The sequence below is a fragment of the Cannabis sativa genome, chromosome 1, assembly GCF_029168945.1.
Source record: "Cannabis sativa cultivar Pink pepper isolate KNU-18-1 chromosome 1, ASM2916894v1, whole genome shotgun sequence".
NCBI classification, from domain to species: domain Eukaryota; kingdom Viridiplantae; phylum Streptophyta; class Magnoliopsida; order Rosales; family Cannabaceae; genus Cannabis; species Cannabis sativa.
Genome location: NC_083601.1, coordinates 73,050,860 through 73,074,477, shown reverse-complemented (window position 1 = coordinate 73,074,477; position 23,618 = coordinate 73,050,860). Strand labels below are relative to the sequence as shown.

General features: G+C 29.7%; 1 protein-coding gene across 1 annotated transcript; it reads left to right on the top strand.

Annotated features, from left to right (window-relative positions):
- Nucleotides 1–17,210: 17,210 nt before the first annotated feature.
- On the top strand, nucleotides 17,211–21,408 carry LOC115705043 (cation/H(+) antiporter 15-like). Its single transcript, XM_030632281.2, has 3 exons — nucleotides 17,211–18,435; nucleotides 18,744–19,739; nucleotides 19,837–21,408. Exons 1-3 carry the CDS (start codon nucleotides 18,208–18,210, stop codon nucleotides 21,055–21,057), a joined length of 2,445 nt encoding a protein of 814 aa, XP_030488141.2. The 5' UTR covers nucleotides 17,211–18,207; the 3' UTR covers nucleotides 21,058–21,408.
- Nucleotides 21,409–23,618: the final 2,210 nt, after the last annotated feature.

Below are 23,618 nucleotides of genomic sequence, written 5' to 3'. Positions count from 1 at the left end.
ATTTATTTTAGCAACAACAACCTATATGCATCTATAATAAAATTAAACACATAGGCTCACACAGGCACACTTTGGATGGGTCCTATCATGTTGCTAGGTCGTACACAGATGAAAGAAGATTGTAAATATACCTGTTACAAATTATTAACTTGACCAAGGGAGCCATCAGATCATTAGATCTGGTAAAAAGTAACCATGGCTATTTGCAATCAAGTAATAATAGGTTTTGAAAACTTACAAACAAGCTTAAACACATACTCATGCAACAAGGTTAGCTGGATAGTTGGATGTAGGATTTATTTAATTTTAAATTAAATAATTAATTTTGAAATTAAATAATTAATTTAAAAAAAATTCAAAAATTTAAAAAAAAAAAATTTGAAATAAAAAAAATCGAAATTAAATTAAAATTTAAAATTAAAATTAAACCTACAATTTTGAAAAATTAGGTTTCAACCAACCTAAATATCATTTCAAAATTTGCTAACTACTTTTAAAATTTAAATGTTATTTTATAAATAAAAAATTAAAAAAGATAAATGAATATCTTTTTCAGATTTTAAATGTAATTTAAATAAATAAAATAACAAAATTTAAAAGTTAGCAAAATATCTTATATCTATTTAAAATTACATGATTATAGTTATCTTATTTGAAATTTAAATAAGGTCAAATTATTAAAAAAGATTTAATTTAAAAATTTAAAATCTGACCTTAAATTTAAAAATAAGATAGCATATAATCAAATTTAAAAATAAGATAGATAATTAAGCAAAAAAGATAGATACTAACTATTTTAAATTCAAATTACACTAATATCTTGAATTAAATTTAAAAAAAATATTAAATTAATTCATAATGATAATTAGAATTGAATTAGGAATAGTAATAGTATAAATATAGAACTACACAACAAATCGGAAGTTAATTCCATGAAAAAGCATGAAAAATCGAAGAAAAACGAAAAAATTGTGAGCTGTACGGACAGTTTTCGCGATCGCATGAAAAATTTCAGCACAGCTCCGATTTTTTCGAATCTTCAAAAAATCATAACTAATTCAAATTAAATCGAAATTGAGTTCTCTAAAAAAGTAACTTGTTTAATTTTTTCCATACTATCCAATAAAAATAATTCCAGAAACAGAATCGCAATTATTTTTCACGAAAATTTACAAACATCAATCAATCATCAAATAACACTCAATACAATATGATACCATCCAAAAACAAACAAACAATCGTTTTAAAGTCCAAATTTCTTGCAAGTAAATCAATTACCATGGCTCTGAGGCCAGTTGTTGGAATTTTATTTTACCAGGATCTTAGATCAACTCACAAGTATGTTTATTAACACCCTAAATATGAACTTTCTAAAACGATGAAATAAACACATATAAAGTTTAGGAAACCTTACATTGGGTGCAGCGGAATAATATGACTCCTTCCGTTCAGATATCTAGCCCTTGATTCCTTTCTGTAGCAGAGCATTATCAATATCTGAACCTGGATCTCTTTCTCTGAATCTTTGATGTTGAAACTCCTTCTTGCTGAAAGTCTTTCTTCACGATCTTCCTCACTATGATTGAGGTATCACTTGCTGTGTGTGGGCACTACTCTCACACTAAGAATTTCGAAATATTGAAGAAGAAAAGAAGAGAGAAGTGGCAGCTAAAGATAGGGAGAGAGAGAGGCTTAGTTTTTTCTGAATCAGAAGTGTAGACAATTTAGTGTAATTTTCCTGAAGCCTTCACTATCTATTTATAGCATTTCACTAGGGTTAGGTTTGAATTATTTAGTATTAAAATAATGAAAATATCAGTTTAAATTTCCTACAAAAGTGGCAGGCCATACATAGTGGATTTGGGCCTCACTTTTTGCAATTTTGCAGTTTTATCTTTTCTCCATCTGATTTTCTCAAAAACGCCAATTTTTTAATTCAACCATTTAAATGCCAATTCTAACTATTTAATAACTATAAATAATTATTAAATAATATTGCCATTTATCATATTTATTAATTGAACCATACAAAGTATCATAATTAACAAATATGCCCCTAAAACTCTTTCTTTACAATTTCGCCCTTACTTAGTGAAAAATTCACAAACAGACATAGTCTAATTTGAGAATTATAATTGATTAATCAAAACCAATTATATGAGTCTTACAAGCAATATTAGCTCAACTAGTGCGGGGACCATGGGTCTATATAACCGAGCTTCCAATAAGTAGATCAAGAATTTAGCACTAAAATTCACTAACTTATTAATTCTTCGTTGAATCCACGCATAGAACTTAGAATTGCACTCTCAGTTATATAGAATGCTCTATATGTTCCACCATATAGACACATCATTAGTTATCCATTGTTATAATCCTAATGTGATCACTGATCCTCTATATGAATGATCTACACTGTAAAGGGATTAAATTACCGTTACACCCTAAAATGTATTTATTCCTTAAAACACTTGACCCCGTATAAATGATATTTCAGCTTATGTGAAATGAGTACTCCACCATTTATGTTCGTTTGGTCAAGCTCGGAGGAGATCATCCTTTGCTTACTATTCGCCAGATAGAAGCTATAGATTTCATGTTTATGTTAGCGCTCCCACTCAATTGCACTACCGTGTTCCCAAAATGTACGTATCACCCTGACCTAAAAGTAGGCTTAACTAACAAATCAAAGAATAGGAATAGCCTTTCAAGATTGAGCCTAATCATAACAGGATTAAGATCATTTGATCTAGGATCAACTAGGCGATATTGACTTGAATAGATATTATGGTAAGTTTAATAAATCTAAGTCAAAGTTCAATATCGGTCCCTTCCGATGCATACTCCATGCATCCAACCTGAGTTTTACTTTAACCAATACTCTGGAAAGAACATAGCATTTCTCCAAATGCAAGTAAACTCTTGTTGTAGATTATCATATCAGTAAAACCTTGTGTCTGATAAATCTAGGAAACTTTATTCACATAGTCATGTTTACTTTCCAATGTGTTGACAGCACAATAAACAGGATCAAGTATGTGAAAAGGGTTTCAGATGAATCTATACATTATGTACATATAATCATGAAATAAATCATGTGAACCATGCAACATTAAATGTTATTTCTGATCTATATTAATAAGTAAATCTGATTATATTGAAATGAGTTTTATTTAGGGCATAAAACCCAACACACGCGTGTGTGCATTCAAATCCTGATATTCTCGTTCAAATTCAAAAAATCATAACTAATTCATAAAAAATCCAAATGAGGTTCTGTAAAAGCCTAAATTTATTAATTTTTCGTCTACTTTCCAGTAAAAATAATTCCAGATCGAAATAGAAAATATTTCAGTAACATACATTGCAATTTCTAAACTATCATCACATAAGCACATAAACCACATGAAAACAATCCAAATCAATACTAATCATCGTTTTAATTCATATTTCAAGAAAGTAAATCATTACCATGGCTCTGAGGCCAGTTGTTGGAATATGTTTTAGCAGGATCTAGATTTACTAACAAGTATAGTTCATTAACATCCTAATATGAATTTCCAAAACGATGAAATTAAACACATATAAAGTTTAGGAAACCTTACATTGGGTGCATCAGAATAATATGTCTCCTTCCACTCAGATCTCTAACCCTTGTATCCTCTCTGTCGCAGAGTATCACTAAGATCTGAGCCTTAATGTCTTTCTCTTCAATCTGGATTCTTCACAGTCTTCCACACTATGATTGAGATACCACTTGATGTGTGTGGGCACTCACTCTATCACTCAAGGATTCGAAAATTTGAAGAAGAAAAGAAAGGGAATGGTGAAGGATAGTAGATGGCTCAATTTTCTGAAGGCAAAATTTTCATCTCTATTTAAGTGTGAGTCATCACTATCTATTTGTAGGTAACCACTAGGTTTAGGTTAGGAATTATTAGGCATTAAAATAATGAAAATATTAGGTGGAAAATCACTTTAAGTGGCGGGCCATGGTTAATGGGCCCCACTTGGGTATTTTTTCAATTTTGACAATTTTCCCTTTCATTTTCTCAAAAACGCTAATTTTCCAATTCTAATCATTTAAATGCCAAAACTAATTATTTAATAATTAAAATTAATTATCAAATAAAATTGTCATTTAATATATTTATTAATTAGACATGATAAAGTCTTTCAATTAATAAATAAAACCTAGAATCTCTTTTCTTCACAATTAAGCCATTGCTTAGTGAAAATTCACAAACTAGAGATTGTCTAATTTTAGAATTATAATTGATTAATTAAAGTCAATTATCTGAGTCTTACAAGCAGTATGGTCTCAACTAGTATGGGGACCATGGGCCTATACAGCTGAGCTTCCAATAAGCTGAACTAGAATTTACCAAGTAAATTTCCTAACTTATTAATTTCTTGTTGCATCCACTCATAGAACTTGGAATTGCACTCTCAGTCATATAGAACGCTCTATATGTTCCACCATCTAGATACGCTATCAACATTTAACCATCGCTCTAATCTCAATAATCAAAGATCCTCTACAGATGATTTACACCGAGTAGAAATAAATTTACCATTTCACTCCTCAATGTATTTTATCCTTAAAGCACTTAGCTTCCTATAAATGATATTTCAGTGAATATAATCACTGAAACAAGAGCTCTTCCATTTAACTCTATTAAGCCAAGCTCGAAGGAAATCATCGCTTCACTTCTAAGTACCTATAGAAGCTATAGATTCCATATCTATGTTTAGCGCTCCCACTCAATCATACTACCATGTTCCCAAAATGTATGTATCACCCTGACCAAAAAGTAGGTTTAACTAACAAATCAAAGAACATGAATAGCACTCCTGAGATTGAACCTAAGCATATCAGGATTAAGATCTTTTGATCTAAGATCAACTAGTGATATTGACTCAGAAAGATACAACGGTAAGATTATAATATCTTAACCAAGATCAATATCGGTCCAGTCCAATGTATACTCCATATATTCGAAACTAGTATACTTTGCCAATGTTCTGGAAAGAACATAACACTTATGCAAAGTGTAAGTACACTTCATCGCTGATTATCACATTAGTGTAAATCCAATGCACTGATGAAACAGGGACTTTGTATTTCGAAGCATATAATCACAATCACATTCCACTGTGTTGACATCACTGTAATTGTAAATGACTATATGTTCTGGACTTAACAAATTTTGCACATATATTAAACCACAAACATGAAAACAACATGTAAACATAAATTACTTCTAATCTTTTATTGATAACAAATTAGATTAGATTGTAATGGGTTTTATTTAGGGCATAAAATCTCAATAGTTACATTGTGTAATTAGTAACTAATTATAACTAGTTACTAAATTGAACCATACAGCGTCGCCCTGATCAGCATCGGTAGCGAATTTTGCCAAAATCGACACTGAAAGCCCTAAAAAACTTCCTTCGAATGTGGTTTTTGTAGTAGTGTACATTTGATCAGCAAATAAATAAAAAAATATGATATCCTACATTTAATATAAAAAAATAAAATAAATATTATTTATTATATTAGTGTATATAGAGTCATGTTATGACTGACAGTGAAAGTGTGTCCTGACATACTTTGCGCATCTCTAAAACTATATGATAATTATGTGGTTTTAGTGACGCGCCTGGCTGGTCACTACACGCTTTCCCAGTCCCTCATGATGCGTCTCTATAAGTCAGTATTTTTCATTTAATAAAAATAAAATAAAAAAATTTACTTTTTAGTGACACTTCACATTTTTTTGTGACCTACATTATGAGAGACTAAAACCTAACATTTAGAGTCTAATTATACATGTCACTAAACATAACTCATAACTATTTAGTGACCCACACTTTTGTGCGTGTCACTAAATAATGTCACTAAAAGGTAAAATTATAGTAGTGAATACTCAACTTACAACAGCGAGTATTCAAAAGAGACTGTCCAGACAATAGAACAAAATGAAAAAATAATGAACACGAGAAAATATAGTGGTTCTATGAGATCACGGTCTGCTTAGTCCACTGTTGCAAATGATTTCTATCTAGTTTATTTATATTGTATCCCTCATTTATATACAAAGCAAGTGTCCTTTTAGTTGCACATAATTTGGCTGGTTGTAGAACCATTTATAATTAATATTAACATTAAATTAGAATAAACGTAAAAGAATTAATGAAGAACAGTTTAAATTCATTTTAATGAGTATAGCAACGTATGCGACTTATAGGGTGCGAGTTTCCTGTTCATGTTCTTGCACAAACTAGCAGGCTTTGGGGTGCGTTCTATCTTTCTAAGGAGGGCTAGTGAGCCTCGTGCTAACGGGTCTGTGTTCTGTAGCGTATATGGACACCTAATATGCGTCAACAACATGAGACACTCGAGTCCCTATCGAGTTATCAAATACGCTTTGTCGTTTGGACTAGTTAATTATATAAAGAAGCTACCTTTACTTAGTCGTAAGAGAGGGCTACCTAGTGAACGCATATGTTTCGGTATATGCACGACTTGTATAAACCCCTCTTGGTCATGCTTGTTTTATACTATGCAAGGTACAGTATATGATTAGATTCTGTCAAGGTCGTATCATCTCGCGAGTTTGGGTCAAGCGAGATCAACTCTCAGATAGTCATTAATTGACAGCTCATTCATCCTTTAAGAATTAGATCTACGTGTTAATTTCATAAGAGACTGATCTTGAGCTTCTAAGCCAAAAATTGGCACTATAACATATACTATTTAAAAAATATTGATTCCAATTTATTATTTAACAAAACAAATTTCTAATTATCTTAAATATAATGTAAAGATACTAACATTACAGTAGTGTAAGTTAAACATGTTATACCCTGCATGTATGCCACGTGTACAGAAAGCTCATGTGACAGGTTTCCGAATAAATTGAAACTTAATATACATGAGCTATTATTTGATTTGTAGTTGTATATCTCTATCTTTAGTGGATAATAGATATAACATTTAATAACCATCACAATGTTTGACGTGTAGTTTATTCAGCTGATCTCATCAATAACTAGTATAAAAAGATTCAGATAGCTTGTAACAGGGAAGGTGTGGTGGATTTATTTATAACCACAAGTACAAATCTCTTACAACCCCACTTTTGACTTTGACCTACTTTATCGTGATTTTGTCTCCTGCCAACCCCATATGCGCGTTATTTGGATAGTGTTTATATATATTTTTATTTATATTATACAGTATTAATAAAAAATAATATATGATTATCAAAATTTAATCCCTTTCGGCAGGTGGGAGGTTTTTATTTTAATTAATCTTATTTAAAAAACTAGCTAATCTATTGTGATTAGCTAAAGAATGATGTGATTGTACGCCATTTAGTTTGCAATTGCATGCGTCTTTTTTTTTTTAATGCATGTGTTTTTATTAAATTTACTAAATAAACTTGGGATTATTTCTTAAACTAGGAAACAAACCGCTCAATATTCTATTTAGTGATAATTAAACTATAAAATTATATTAAATTATAAATTTTAACATTTTTATATAATTTTTTTTTAATAGTGAGTAGCTATCAAAAAATTTATTTTTTTAACTCTTAATAACAAAAAAAAAAAATTAATATTTTAGAGTCTTAATTTTTTTAATTATTTTTAACTCAATAAATGATAATTATTAATTAATTTAATACATATATTTCTATAAAGTTAGTTTTCAAAATATATATCCTTTACATAAATTAAATTGTTGGATAAATATTATTTTTGTGTGATTAAACTTATATTAGAAAAAAAAAGAATTAGAAAAAAAACTATAACAATTGCAAATCTATAAAAAATTCATCAAATTTAAAATAATTGTCATCACCGTATCTTACTTGTCACTAAATTTAAAATTGTTGTCATCACCGTATCTCACTTGTAATCGTCACTATCTTAAAAAAAATATAACGATTGATAAATTTATATGTATATATATATATAAAATAATAATACCAAATAGAGAGAATGAAGAGAATAAATGATAATATAAGAATAATTAATTTAAATTGTAAGATAATATCATGCAATTAGAAAATTCTTTTGAATAAACTTTCAACAAAATTTTAAAAGGTAATAGATATTTTAATTTGTAAATATAAAAAAAAAAATAATAAGAAAATTAGAAAGAAAAAAATATAGAAAATAGATAAATAATAAAAAAAAAATAATTAGGTGTAGATATTAGATATATATATTTTTATGTTATATTAGATGACTATGTAACAAAAAGTATTTTTTAAAAAAAAATATTACAATTCACATTTAAATTCATTACTTATATAGCTCTTTTATTTTTTATAAAGTGCATAGCTCCAATCACTGTTGTATGGGGAGTAAAATTGCAGTTAAACATATTTTATAATGCTAGAAAGCTCGTGCTTCGCGTATGGTTGTTTAAATTTTATGCTCACAATATTCATATAAAAAATTAATAAAAAATAATAAGTAGCTCATAAAAACTTTGTAATCTTCATTTTTATCTTTTGAAAGCTTGAGTTTTAGAAGGTGGATATTTGCTAAAAAAAATATATATATATTAATAATTTATATTTGAGAAAATATTATTCAAAACAAAAAAATATACTTTCACTAAATATATATTTGACAAAATCAACGTTAAAAATATCGTAAATCATAAAAATAAAAGAAAGTTGTAAACTTGATCTAGTAAGTATATGTACAGCTAAAAAATTTACTAAATACTATATAATAGTACAATATATATATATAAATATGGGTGACTACTCAATGGTTACATTTTTATTAACCATGATGGTTACATTTATGTTGACCTGTAATAGTAGATTACCAATATGTAAAAAATTCTTTTTTAGAATTAAATTAACTATAATTAATTACTTCTTAAAATAATTAATTTTAATTTAAATATTTAAAGCAATTAATATTAATAATTTTATTTTTATATTTAAGTCTCTATTATAATTCTTTTAACAGTTAAGACATTTAACTCTAATATTTACAATAAAATTTTATTATTTTATAAAATTTGAACTTTCACTATTTCTAAAATATATTTTTGAATAATTAATCACTAAGTCTGAGAATAGTGAGAAATACTAGAATATGAGAATTAATAATTTATACATCAAATCTAAACCCCTATTTCATCTTTGTATCTTCAAGTTACATGTTTTAGACATAACTTGAAAACAAACCAACAACTTCATATATGCATATTTTTATCAGTAACACATATTCGAGATCAATAACCAGTAAATGATGTACTAACTTTGTTGACGATACATAGTCAAAATCAATGATTAATAATAATCAATAATATCGGTTGCTAAGTTTATCAAGAATACATGTTCAAGATCCACAACCAATGACAATTATAATAACTTTTTAATATTCATTAATACATATTCAAGATCAATAACCAATAACAATTAATAACTTTCAAACTTTTTCAATAACACGTATTCAAGATCAATAACAGATAACAGTTAGTAACTTTCAAACCTTTCAATAATATATTCAAGATCAAAAACCAATAACGATCAATAATTTTTAAACTTCTGCAACTTTTTCTCTTTTTATGATTTCACTTCGATTAATTGTGTAACGCCCTAAATAATTAGGCACGCTACCCAATAAACTTATGAAACCCTAATCCCCTAATCGAGATTACTAGTAAAATAAGCGCGGAAATTAAACTTTATTAATAAATGGAATGAAACTAACTTGTAATAATTTAAACCTTATAATTTAAAAGTTACAAAAGTTGGGATCCCAAAATTAATTACAAAACACTATTACAAGTTCGTTTCCTCTAGCCGACCTAAGCGGCAAAACATAGTCTCAAAATATATCACTGGTAGACCCCAACCCGCTTGGTCTAGTGTGGCCTGAACATGTACATTCTTCGTTCAGCTCCCATACTCATGGCTGATCAAAAACAACTTTACCCTTTCCTGCACAGTAGAGCACCCGTGAGCCAAGCCCAGCAAGACAGTATAAAACACTGATAAGCATATTTATTACACTATATAATCAGTAATGCCATTCACATATGTCTGTATGACACAGACCTGCAAGTTACGCTCACATGCCTATTTATATCTACGTAGCGTAGACCTACGTGTTGCGCTCACACGTCTAATTACAATAAGGCCTTAGAATGGTTCCTCTCGGTTCTAGTTACCGAGTCCAACCTGGTTATGCCTTGAACACATAACCCTAAATGTCAATATATTCATATATATAACATGGCATAGCATTTACACAACATATATCACTAGGGTAATAACCCTAGGCTATCAAACCGCTCACATTAGGGTAATAACCCTAATCCCGGTTATTAATTACTCACATATCCCATTTCCAATATAAGCGCCACCGCGCATAACTCTACGTGCTAACTACTATCTTACTTGATCTCCCGCAATAGTAGAGATTCCAAATCCCTGGGTGCTCCTGACCAGGTGCCGATAATCCTATTTACAATACCGGGATTTTACACAACAAGGGTTAACCCGTGATTTCACATTCATAAAATATTAACATGGCATTTAAAATTCAGATAATCATATAGAGCTCGGAACGAGCTTTCCAACGGTATAAAGAACGTCCCAAACGAAGTCCCGAGTCAAAAGTTATGGCAAAAACAAAAACTCATAAAAATTAATAAACTGCCATTACCATGGTCGCAACCAGACCTATGGTAGTCGCGACCACTGGGTTTAAAAACCCAGAAAACTCAATTTTCAGCTACGAAAATTATGCCCAAAACACATCCAAATCCAAACCAAAACTTAGAACCATCACATAGATTTTCAATCATTAAATAGAGAGTCTAAAACACTATTTCATGCATCAAACATCAACAAAAACTCTCAATATCAGCTTGCTCAAACACACAAAAATCAAGCTTTTCCAACAAGAACTCAAGCACAAAACTTGAGCTTCAAACCAACAAATTCTAATATTTTCCAGCAGCTCAAAACCAAATAAAGCATGAATTTTCAACGTAGAAAATCCCCTAAAATCACAGCCACAACTCAAGAATAAAACCACAACAATATCATGTTATTCACACTCAAAATCAACAAAGCTAAGCATCAATTCTCATAGCATGCACTCAAGAACAACACAACCCAAAACATGCTTCTAACACAATTAAAATTCAACAAAACTTCAATCAAATTCAGTAAAGGAAGCTACCTCAATTCAACCAAGCAAAGCCCAAAACTCCACAAACATAAAGCTTCAAATCCAAGCCAAATTCAAGCAAGTTCTTCCCAAAATCAAGGGTTTGAGAGAGAGGGAGGGGGGTCGGGTGAGAGGGGAAGCAACTAGAAATTGATTTCCTTTTTCTTTAAAAATTCTATTTATCAAATGTAAATCAATAAAGGTCAAAAGACCAAAATACCCCTAGGGCCAAATAACATCCACTTTAATATACAAGAGCATAATTGTCATTTCACACTCATTTATTTTCAAATAAAAATTCAAATTATCCAATACCAAATAAAATGCCAATATTTAATTCCCAAAATTACATTTTGGGCCCGAACCCGGTTCAGCCCGAAAAACCTGATTGTGACTATACCGCCCCAACATGTCAGAACACGCGTGAAAAGATAACACAGGCATACTATATTGTTGCCCTTAATTTTGCCCAAAATACGTGGACCAATATGACAACGACACGTGGATCCAAGAGGTGTGACTCTTAGATCAATCGACTAAGTCTCTTAGTTTCAAGAGTGTCAAACAAGAATATACCCTCCCAGAGGAGAGGTAAAGGCTCCACGTACTCCCGGAGACCAGGGGAACGCCAAGGGATCTCTGGGAGGAACATGACCTTATTTGAACAATCACCTCTCATTTAATGCCGCGTAGGAGAAAACGTATTAGAATTGCCATAAGTAATAAGTCTGACGGCGTAACCCCTTTTATGCAGCTATTGTGCTATGATTAATAAGGCTAGTGATGGCTACTTATCAACAAGATAATGAAAAAAATTACAATCTAAAAATGATACTAACTTTAAAAACCAGTTTTATCAATATTAAAATAAACGAATTATTTCATTAAAAGAAGCAAAAAAAATATTTCATCAATAACATAATAAAAAATACACAATGCCTAATAACTAAACTTTTACAAACGATACTAAATTTAAAAACCAGTTTCAAACATATAAATTTTATATTAATACCTAATAATCAAACTTCTAACTTCATTCTTTACTTTGGAATTTAATTTTTTATTTGCTTGCTCAAAAATTAGATTTAATTGAAACATACAATATGCAGCAAATATAACAAAGAGAATCATAAATTAAAATCAAAGAGAAAAAAGAAAGAAACAAAGAAAATTAAAGAGACAAAAATGCAATAAAACCATAAAAGAATAACAAAAAAAATAGTGGAATGTGAGAAACCAGTTAGTAAAACAACCAAAATAAAAACAAACAAATAAAAACCAATTTCTTGAAATAAATTAATAAAAAAATTGAATAAAACTCAATTATGAACAACAATAAAAAAAAAATCAGTTATAAAAACTAGTTACTTAAAAAAACAAGTTATGAAAATAATAAAATAATATGTGTGTCAGAAACTGATTAATTAAAATAAAATAAAAATTATTGTTCAAATATCATACAATAATAAAACTGGTTCTATACAAACTAAAAAATACAATAATATCATAAAAATGGAGCAACCCCATTACAAAACAGTTAAAACCTGTGAACCCAGTTTCGACATGTGAAACCAGTTTTGACGCTATAAAAATTAATAACAAAATACAAATGTTAATAATAAAGTTAATTGAAACCAGTTTCATCAGACAATCAAATAAAAAAACACACACACACACAAAAATACAAAAAAAAAAAATACTGATCACAAATATAATCAAAACAACACATAATGCATACCAATAATTTAATAACAAAATATAAGTGTAAGTTTCGAACCTAGAAACAAAATAATAAAATTCTAATAACATAATGAAACTATCTTTTTTTATTCTTTTAATGAAATTATTAGTTTCTTTCAATGTTGATGAAACTGATTTTTAAAGTTTATATTATTTTTAGATTATAATTTTTTATATTGTTTTTTTTTTTCAGGAGTATGTTGATGAAACTGGTTTTTTTTTCTGCTGCTTTTAGTGAAATAATTAGTTTTTAACAAAAAATAGAGAAAAAAAATAGTAGTTTAAATAAAAAAAAAAACAAGTTTAATTTCTGTAAAAAAAAAATAATTTCTATAGTTGAGATTATTTTTTATTAATTTTAGTGTTTTATTTTTTTAAAAAAGAAAAAATAAATAAAAAGAAACACAAATTTAAAGTTTTTTATGGCATTCCATATGACTTTTTCCTATATTTGTAAGTTTTTTTAAAAAATGACATATTTAGTGTAATTAAGTTTTTATGCCATATATATATATATATATATATATATATATCAAAACTTATCTTTATTTTCCCATATTTTTGTAAATAGCCCATTCTAAAAAGGTATATGTGTAATTCAATATCTAAAAGCCCACACTTTTTAAAATATTATCATTTGCATCTAATTTGTTTGTATTATAAAGTAATATATATATATATATATTCTAAAAGGGTATATGAGTAATTCAATGTGAGAAAGCCTAAAAACATTGACACTTTTATATAAGTTACAGATAACCGGTTATATTTTTAGTTATATATGAGACATTTACTTTAGTGACTTTTCCAGCGACGTTGACTTTTCCGGCAACTGTAATTTTTCTGGCAAAACTTATTGTTGTTTTACAAATATGGAATTTTTATTTTTTTTGTTTTTACAAAAATATAGCATATAAAAAATTTATAAATGTAAAAAAATAAAAAAAAAAAACCCATAATCCTATATTGTTATTTATTTATGCTATAAAAAAATAAACTATACCCGCAATTCTCATATTTATGAAAATTCCCCTTTCAATTAAGAAGTGTTTGTGATTGAAGTCCATAAAAAAAAGTGTTTGGTTATTTTAGTTTGAAAATAGTATTTTATGATTTTAATTTGATATATCCTTTAACTACAGGATTCTCGTAGTCTATTCTAGGGATGTTCATAAAATAGTCGATCCAATCCAATCCGCAAAGTGCGGATATCCGCACTTGTGCGGATTGGATTGGATTGGAAAATTCAAAATTCGCACTTGTACGGATTGGATGTTCATTGACATGTAAAAGTAACCGATCCAATCCAATCCACACATATTTATAACAAAATTAAAAAATTATTTATACAAATAACATTTTAATGTAAAAAAAAATAATAATTTAAAAGTCTAATACATATAATACAATTATATTGCAAAACTTAATAGATAAAAGGAAAATTTACATCCAAGTACATCAATTATAATTTATTTTCAAAAATACGGTGGGTCCATTATAATACTAAAATTGTACCGTTTAATACCGTTTTTTAATTTAATTGGTTTTTATTTTATGTTTCTGACATCAACCCATCATGTCCATTAGCCCATCATGTCCACAAGGAATTACGTGCCACAATCTGTAAGCTTTTTTTAGAAAAAAATTAGTTGTTTAGTTTTGTATGAGTAAGTAATAGTTTATAATCAATTTTTTTATTTAAAGTAGGAGTGAGTAGAGTATTTATAGGGGTTAATATCAGTCATTGTGTTTTTATTTTCTCATTTTTTTAGTTTTTTTTTTCTTTTTCTTATTCTTCTCTACTTTTATTTTCACAGAGCACAGAGCTCATGGGTATGAGTTATGGTTTATTTTCTGTTGTAGAATCTTCTTTGTTACTTGTTAGTTTGTGTATGGGCAATTATTTTTTGCTATTTCCAGAATAAAAAAAACCATTAAGTTACTCATAATACCAATCATATACTGATTAGTTGCCGTTTTTTAATTTTTTTTAGAATATTGATTAATGTATCTTAAATAATGTTAAGATATCATAAAATATAACTTTAAAATAATTTATTGGTAATTAATTTAGATAATTAGTAATTTAAATATTTACAAATTTTACTAATAAGTTACGTGAATTTTTTTTTTTTTTTTAAAGAAAAAGTTGTAACTTATTAGTTTATTGTATGTAATTTATTGCATAATTTATTAGTTTATTTATAAATTTTATTAGTTTATTAGTTATGTGAGCTTTTTTTTTAAGTTTATTGTAACCTACTGTAAATAAATAATGTTACACAAGAAAAAAAAAGTAACCTAAAAGTATTTAAAACAATAAAATAATATAATATAATCTAAAAATAAATACATTGGTTTCAATGTAACAAAAAAGTATATAAAATAATTGGTACATTTATCTAAAAAAAACAATTGGTACATAATAATGGTAGCTTATTATAATACATAATAATCTATTAGTTTCGAAAATAAACTTTAAGGTTACCCAAATATATTTTAAATATTATACAATAATATAACTTAAAAAATAATTATTTGATTATAAGATCTTTACAAATAAGTTTTAGAGGTAACCAAATTGCATCTAAAATTATATGATATAAAAATAAAGTTTTTTTTTAATGTAAAAGTAACTAGGTAGTTTTTTATCGGCATTATAAATAACCAAATTGTTACTTTTGAAAATGTTAAAAAAAAAAAATAGAATTCAGGATGAAGAAGCTATATTATTGGTTTATAGTATATGTTAGTTGATTGATGGTATTTATAGTATATTGTTAGAAAAGATAGAACAATAATAATAACAATATTTTTTTACGCAAAAATAAACTTGAAGATGCTCATTCGTATTAATAAAACCTAGAAATAACTCTTTGATTATTAAGGTGTTCTAAATAAATTTTAGAGGTAACCAAAATGTATCTCAAATTATAAAATATGAAAAAAAAAACATATATTTTTTTTTATGAAAAACTAACTGATTAGTTTCTTATCAGCATCATAAGTAACCAAAAAGTTACTTTTGATATTGAGGAAAATAGAAAAAAAAAAAAAACAACAAAGTAAGTTTTGGATCAATTTTTCTAAAGTGTCGATTGAGTTGTTCCTTTATCCAGCAACGATTCCATCTCTAATTTTTAGGTATTTTTTGTAATTTAAGGAACAATTTCAGTACTGAACTCGTGATCGATCTTGTGGCGATTGTAATCGAAGCTTTTTTGTTCGTTAATGGAGTTTTTGTTGGTGAAATGGTCTTGAATTGTGACTTTGATCTTATATATATTCTTAGTGAAACAATTTTGCAAATCTTATCGATAGTTTAAGAAACGATTTCAGTTATGAAGATTGATTGATGTTGTGTTGTTTGTGAACGAAGCTTTTTTGTTCGTTAATGGAGTTTTTTTTTAGAATGATTAAAGTTGTGATTTTGATATTCTATAATCACAGGAAAGTAAATTTAAAGGTTTTGTTTTTGGTATTGTGTTTCATATATTGTTCAAAGGACCCGCATTCATGGAGGGAGTTGGCAGGTTTCCTTTTTGATTTCGGTATGAGATTTTTTTGGTATTGCGGTAGAGATGATGATGTGTCACGTTACTAGAAGACTAATAAATTAATCAAGGTTATTTATGTTATTATTATGTGTATTACGTATATTAATAAAAATTTCCCTAGATAAAATGTATATTATATTCTTATATTTTTTTTTTCTACATAAAATTTAAAATAAAATTAAATATTTTTTTATATATACAATTTAAATTTGTTATTTGTTATTTTATTAATTTAATGTGTTGTTGTAGACATAAAATAACTATAATTTATTTTATTTTGTTGCTTGTTATGTGAAAAAAAATATATTTTTTTTATAAATATTAAATAATTTAATATTAAAAAGTAACCTATCCAAAGTAACTGATCCAATCCGCACTTTTGCGGATTGGATTGGATTGGATTTGAGCTATTGTGCGGATTGGATTGGATCAAAAAAATGAAATCCGCACTTAGTGCAGATTGGATGTTGTTTGACAAAAAAAAAAGTGCGGATTGGATCGGATGAACAGCCCTAGTCTATTCTACATATTTTTATATTTTACACACAAAAAAATTGTGAAGTAACACAAATAAAAGTTTGTTTTCCTTTTACTTTTTAAATAATATTACGTTATTTATTTGAACTAATAACTTTCAAGAATTTACATTTTTGATTGAGTGATTAAAAATAATCCCTAAAATAATAAAAAATTACATATACTGTACATTTCTGTCAAAAATTACTATATCTAGACAATTCTTGATTGTGAGATGGAGGGTCCCCAATGGCTTTTTGGGCTCAGTGGCTAATTTGCCTCTCTATGAATGACATGATTTTTCCTTCAAAATAAAAAATGTAATGGTATCCTACAAATTTATTTATATAAATGAATGAAAATATTTTTAAAAAATAATTAATTAAAGATGAAAACTTAGACCACTAGTATTTTGAAGATTTGGATGAATATATAGTAATTTACGAATTTTCAGCTGCTCTAAATAACTGGGAAGTGGGAACCAACCAACCATTCTAACAAAAGAAAAACATCGAAAATTATTCTAAACCAAGCAAAAAAGTTCATATTTTATATTTACAAAACAAATTCAAAGAAAAAGCACATATATATTTCGAAAGCTGTTATTTTTCTGTTTCTTTCTTTTATTTGACGTCAGTTTGATCAAAAAGGAAAAAAAGGAATGTTCATATCAGGAGACAATTAATAGTCATCTTATTTAGTATTGGCTTACAATATCACAACAGCATCACAAAGATTAACCATTCTAAGTGATCTTAAACCCACAACAAGTACCCAGCAAAGATTTTCAATATCCTATCACATGGTCACATAGCGGGTGATTTTACTAGTTGTGTGGCCAAATTACCCACACACAAGAGGTAACTGGGTCACCAAATTATTCATCTGGAACCAATCAAAGGTTGGGATGGGTCCTACAATATTTTAAACCGATTAGAATAAAAGTATTTGACCAATACGAGTCAAATATATGGTAGTTAAATATAGACCTGAGACTTATATTAACTAACTAACCTCTCCAAAAAGACTTAACCGCCAAAAAGCGTTGCATTTTGACGGCCCAACGTTAATTTCGCTTTGGCTCTTTTCCTCTTTCAAATATTTTTCTTTGATGGTTTCGGTTTACTTTGAGTAATTTCGTCGAAGAGCTGGTGGGCGACGGCGGCGGATAACAATGGCCACCCCTGTCGGAAACACGATTATCGGGATCAGGGGAGCCCCTATTACGTGTGTGAAGGAAGATATGAATCGCAATTATCGAGGTATTTGGTACGGAGATAGCCCTTTTAACTTCGTATTTCCTACGGTTCTGGCCAAAGTCATCGTCATTACTCTTATTTCCCGCGGACTGTTCGTGCTTCTCAGGCCTCTCAAGCAACCGAAATTTGTCTGCTATGTTCTGGTATGCCTTTGCACATTCCTCACCAATGTCAGTTTCGCTTTGTTATTTTGTTAGTTTAATAACATTTTTGTGAAATTATTATCCTGATAGAAGTTTTAGTAAGGCAAAAGTTTGTATATTGATATTTGGCACCATGATAACCAGTGTAATATTTAAGTTCTGTTTTCACAAATTTAAATTTAGAATCAAATAAATAGAAATGATATTATAATTTCAAAGTTAAAATCACTGAAAACTAGAATATAGAAAAGTCATATACTTTCAAATATTGAATTTTTTGTTTGGTTGTTGTTGGTTTTGAAATTCAGGGAGGCATTATCTTAGGACCATCATTTATAGGAGGCATCCCAATAGTAAAAGCTACATTATACCAACCAAGAGAGACTGAACTGTTTCGCACACTGGCCATAATCGGTGGACTATATGCAGTTTTCCTTGTGGGAGTAAAGATGGACTCATCTCTTATAGCAAGGTCTGCAAAGAACAGTTGGAGGATTGGGATATGCGGTTTCTTATTGGCTTTAACAGTCACTTCAACTCTCATCTTCACACAACTTGATCATCTTCCAGGAATCATTATGAGAGGACCCTTTGTTTTCTACGTGCCCTTGTCTCTATCCTACACTTTTTTCCCAGTCGTAGCTGAGGCATTAGAAGAACTCAACCTAATGAATACGGAGTTGGGTCAGCTCGCCATGTCTTCTGCAATGCTCAATGATTTCATTTTCTGGTTCTTCTTAGGACTCTCTGTTGCTTTTAAGCAAGATACAATTAGCCATTCGATCCGGGCTATGTTTTCTTTCATTGTACTAGCGATTTTCACGTTCACTGTTGTACGCGGACGTGTAAAGTTAATTATCAGGAAAACGCCGATTGGTAAACCAATAAATGATGTTTATATCGTTTGTATATTAGTTGGTGTTTTATTTATGGCACTTGCCTCGGACTTTATTGGTTCGACTTCTCTTCTTGGTCCTTTACTACTTGGGTTAGTCATACCTGCAGGACCCCCACTTGGGTCAGCACTAGTACAAAAAACAGAGTGTTTTGTGTCAGAGTTTCTACTGCCTTTATTGTTTGTGCAAGTGGGTTACAGCACAGATTTGAAAATAATTCGGAACTGGGAAATGTTTGCAAAATTTCAGATCATCATTGTTCTGGGGTATTTATCCAAATTTGTTGGAACTTTGCTGTTTTCTCTCTCCTGCAAGATCAAGTTCAAAAGTGCTATCTTGCTTTCTCTCATTATGAATATCAAGGGTCTCCTTGAGCTCATCAATCTTCATCGATGGATTTTCAGTACGGTAATAATAAAAAAAATTATGGTTTCATTTTTTTCCTCTTTAGTATTTCTCTTAATTTACCATGTTCTCACATTGAACTAATTTAAAATTATCGCAGTACATAGATGAACAAACATACACTCAACTAGTTTTGTCCACACTTGGGGTGACCATGATCGTGACACCTTTGATAGATATCTTGAGCAGGAGCCGAACACGACTTGACTTGTCTTGCCGCAACAGAGGCCTAAGAACCCTTTGCTCTATGCCTAAAAACACCGAGTTTCGAATCCTTTGCTGTGTCCACGACGAAGAAAGTGTCCACAGCTTGATTACCCTCCTAGAGGCATCCAATCCTATAGAATCAAGCTCGATATGCACCTACTTAGTCCAAACTTCGGAGCTGATTGGTCTAGCCGCGCCTCTTCTAGTGCCCTACGACAAAAAGAGGAGGAAACTCAAGCTGGCGTTCTCGGCCAGCACTGACCAAATCATCCGTGCCTTTGAAAACTATGCTAAAAACTCAAGAGGCCCTGTTATGATCCTGCCTTTCATCATGGTTGCTTCGTACAAGACAATGCACGAGAGTGTTTGTCGTCTAGCTCAAGAGAAGTTCATCCCTCTAATCATCCTCCCCTTCCAACTCAACAACCGCTACAGCGGAATCAATGCACATTTACGCCAGTTCAACGCCAACGTCCAAGCCTACGCTCCATGCACAGTGGGGATCCTCGTGGACAAGGGATTCTCGTGCGGTATGAGCTTGATCCACTTCTCCTACCACGTCATTGTGATCTTTCTCGGTGGACCTGATGACCGCGAGGCCTTGGCCTACGCCACTAGAATGTCAGACAATCGAATGACAGTCACAGTCACGGTCCTCAGAATCATTCTGCTAAGAAATGTGGAAGAAGAGGAATCCCAAGAAGCAACAGAGAAAAGTAGTGATGAGGCTGCATTAGACGAGTTGGTGGTGGAAGAGTTCAAGATCAAGAATATTGGTAGTCTGTCCTCGCTTTGGAAGGAGGTCACAGTGGACGACGTGGTGGAGGTTATGAATACCATCAGATCAGTTGAAGGGCACTACGACCTGGTGATGGTGGGGAGACGGAGGAGCTGGTCGGCCATGATGATGGGAGATGATGAAATGATGGATTTTGTGGAGAATGAGGAGCTTGGGTTGATAGGTGACATGTTAGCATCGTCTGATTTTTGTGGAGGAAAGGTGTCTGTTTTGGTTATGCAACATTATAGGGAAGGTGTAACAACAACTCGTTCAGGCTCTAACAAGTCGCTTATTGAAAAAGTCCAATTGCTCACACGTCATGCCTCACGTTAATTATGACAAGATTTTGTTGTGTTGTTGTTGTTGTTGTTGTTACTAGCTTAGTTTGTTTGGTTTAAGTTACTTAGATAGATCAATGTCACGAACCTAGATTTATATAAATGGGGTTTTTTAGTTTGACTTTGTTACACGATGTAAAGTCTATTCTTGCCCATCAAAACACGAAATGTTCTGTATATTATAGAGATTCTCAGAATTACTTGTAGTTACCAATTTGATAATTTAGACTAATTGAATCAAATGTTTTAGTTAGTGGTTAAACAATTTATGTACTTTTACAACAATGCTAAAAGGCAAATTTATGCCATGTTTAACACTACACAATAATAAAGATTATTATTAAAATGTCAAACTTATTATTATATGTAAATGTTGTTAGAGTGTAGTGTGGTACATGTTTAGGGCTTCATTCAGTTCCTTACATTCAAAAAGTAAAACGAAAATTTTTGTATCTCATTTTGTCTCATCCATTCAACAATCACCCCATTGAGCTTTATTTCCTCCTGCCCACATAAAGATTATTAAAAGAAAATGTAAAACGACATAGCTTGTCCTGTGGATATGACGATATACTGAAATGGAATTTGCCATGAATTGGAAAAATTACTTTTCTTCTCCTCTAATTACTGTTAGTACTTTGTTTTTATTTGATCAAATGGATACCATATTGTTAATGGGTGGTTTAGAATAATTTATTTGTTACTTTTTTCTTTTTTATTTGAGTCAAAGATGTTAGGAATAAAGATTTTTTTGTTAAAAAATAGTATATCATAATGTATTAAATTAATTTAAATACCACAAATCAATTTATTTGAGAGTATTTCAAAGAAAAAGAAAATTGTCTACATAGTTAATAATATGTAAGAAAAGTAGTTAGTTGAGTTGGCACACTTGTATTAGTTTAATACATTATGGAACACCAATTTTTCATTAGTAATCTTAATTCCAGATCCTAGTCCTACAGTTTTTTTTGCTCAAAATAGATCCTAAATTTGTTAGGTTAGAAATTATTCTCCTAGAGTACGATAATTGTGTGACTTGTTGTAATATTGCTCTTTATTTTTTTGCTAGCTGAATGAAATATTGTACTTATTGATCCAGTCCTTTTATGCCACAGTTCTCTTATTATAGTACATTTCTCAATCACGGGCTAATAATCTATGCCCGCTTTTTTTTTTTTTTTGAAACAATCTATGCCCACTTTCACCTATCGTTGAAAGAAAAAATCTTCATTTTTTTAGATTTATGCATTATCGTGCAATTATGGTTAATTGATGGGTAGCTAGAATAGGCTTGAAGTTAATTTGGCTTGTCTTTTGTGATTTCATGAAAAAAGATGATTGTTCCAAATATATTTATCCAATTTCAATGAAAAGAAAATTGTATTTAACTCATTAAAAAACATAACTCACCTTAACGGGCTTAACCCATGGCAAAGTTTTTTTTTTTAATATTAATTTTTTTTGACATGATAAAGTTTTTAGTAATATGTAAATAATTAAATAAATAAATATTGTATTTCCCTTAATATAGAAATGTGAATATTTAAAGATATAGTACTAAATCTAGCTAAGCACTCTCTCAGCATTTTAATTTTATCTTTCAAAATATATTACTAAAATATTATGTGAAAAATTATGACTAAATATCCATAATCAAATCAACTAAACTTTAAATAATTAAAATAATTAATAATTGACAAAATTATCAGACCAAAAATAATAATAGATAAAATAATAAGGACAAACAGAGTAAAACTAGAAAACACTAAATGCAGAAAATAAAAAAATCAACACCAAGATGTATATTTGGTTTAAGTCTGATAGATCAATGTGATCTATTACTCTACTCCAGTTATAGAACACCACCATAATCCTTATTTATTAATTGAACAAGAATAGGTACAATCTGAAGCCGAGACAAGATTCTTTGTTAAGTCCTCACAAAGTGTTTTAACTCTCACACTTTACATCCAAGAATCATCTTCATTTACAGAAGATTCTTCTTACAAAATTCAAACCCAATCTCTCTCTTTTCTTTGCACCTCTCTCTCTACCTCTCAATCTTTCTCTCTCTTAAACTCTCAATCTCATCTGATCATAATACTAAATCTCATCCTGTTAAAATGACAAAGTCAGGGTGGTATTTATAGGCTTAGAATCAAGATCCTAAAGTCGATGGTTGGAAGAAATGAGGTTGTTAAGTTAGTTATAAATAACTAACTTAACTAACTCTTCTTAGAGTGAACTCTCCATGTCAACTTAAGTACCATGGCCTCCGGGAACATGTATGAGCTTCTAGACTCACGGACCAAGGGAACTTGTTGAAGACGCTTCCGGATAGGATAAAACCTGATGTAGTCGACTATTTGGATCTACCATTCTAGGATTGACAGCCAGTTGTAACTCCTTTCCAAGGAAGAGCTAACTATCCTGAAGACTGAACCCAAAGTACGCATGATAGTCATCCAGGAACTCCCTTTCGGACTCGACTATCATTCCTCACAACCCCTTTCGGGATTTATAACAACGATTGAACAACTTCCTAGAAATGAC

Bases quoted from the DNA above. Each gene is read 5' to 3' on its own strand.
- LOC115705043 (XM_030632281.2), top strand. From the start codon at position 18,208: ATGGCCACCCCTGTCGGAAACACGATTATCGGGATCAGGGGAGCCCCT. The intron at 18,436-18,743 runs GTATGCCTTTGC...TTTGAAATTCAG, and splicing joins AATTTGTCTGCTATGTTCTG to GGAGGCATTATCTTAGGACC. The intron at 19,740-19,836 runs GTAATAATAAAA...AAATTATCGCAG, and splicing joins ATCGATGGATTTTCAGTACG to TACATAGATGAACAAACATA.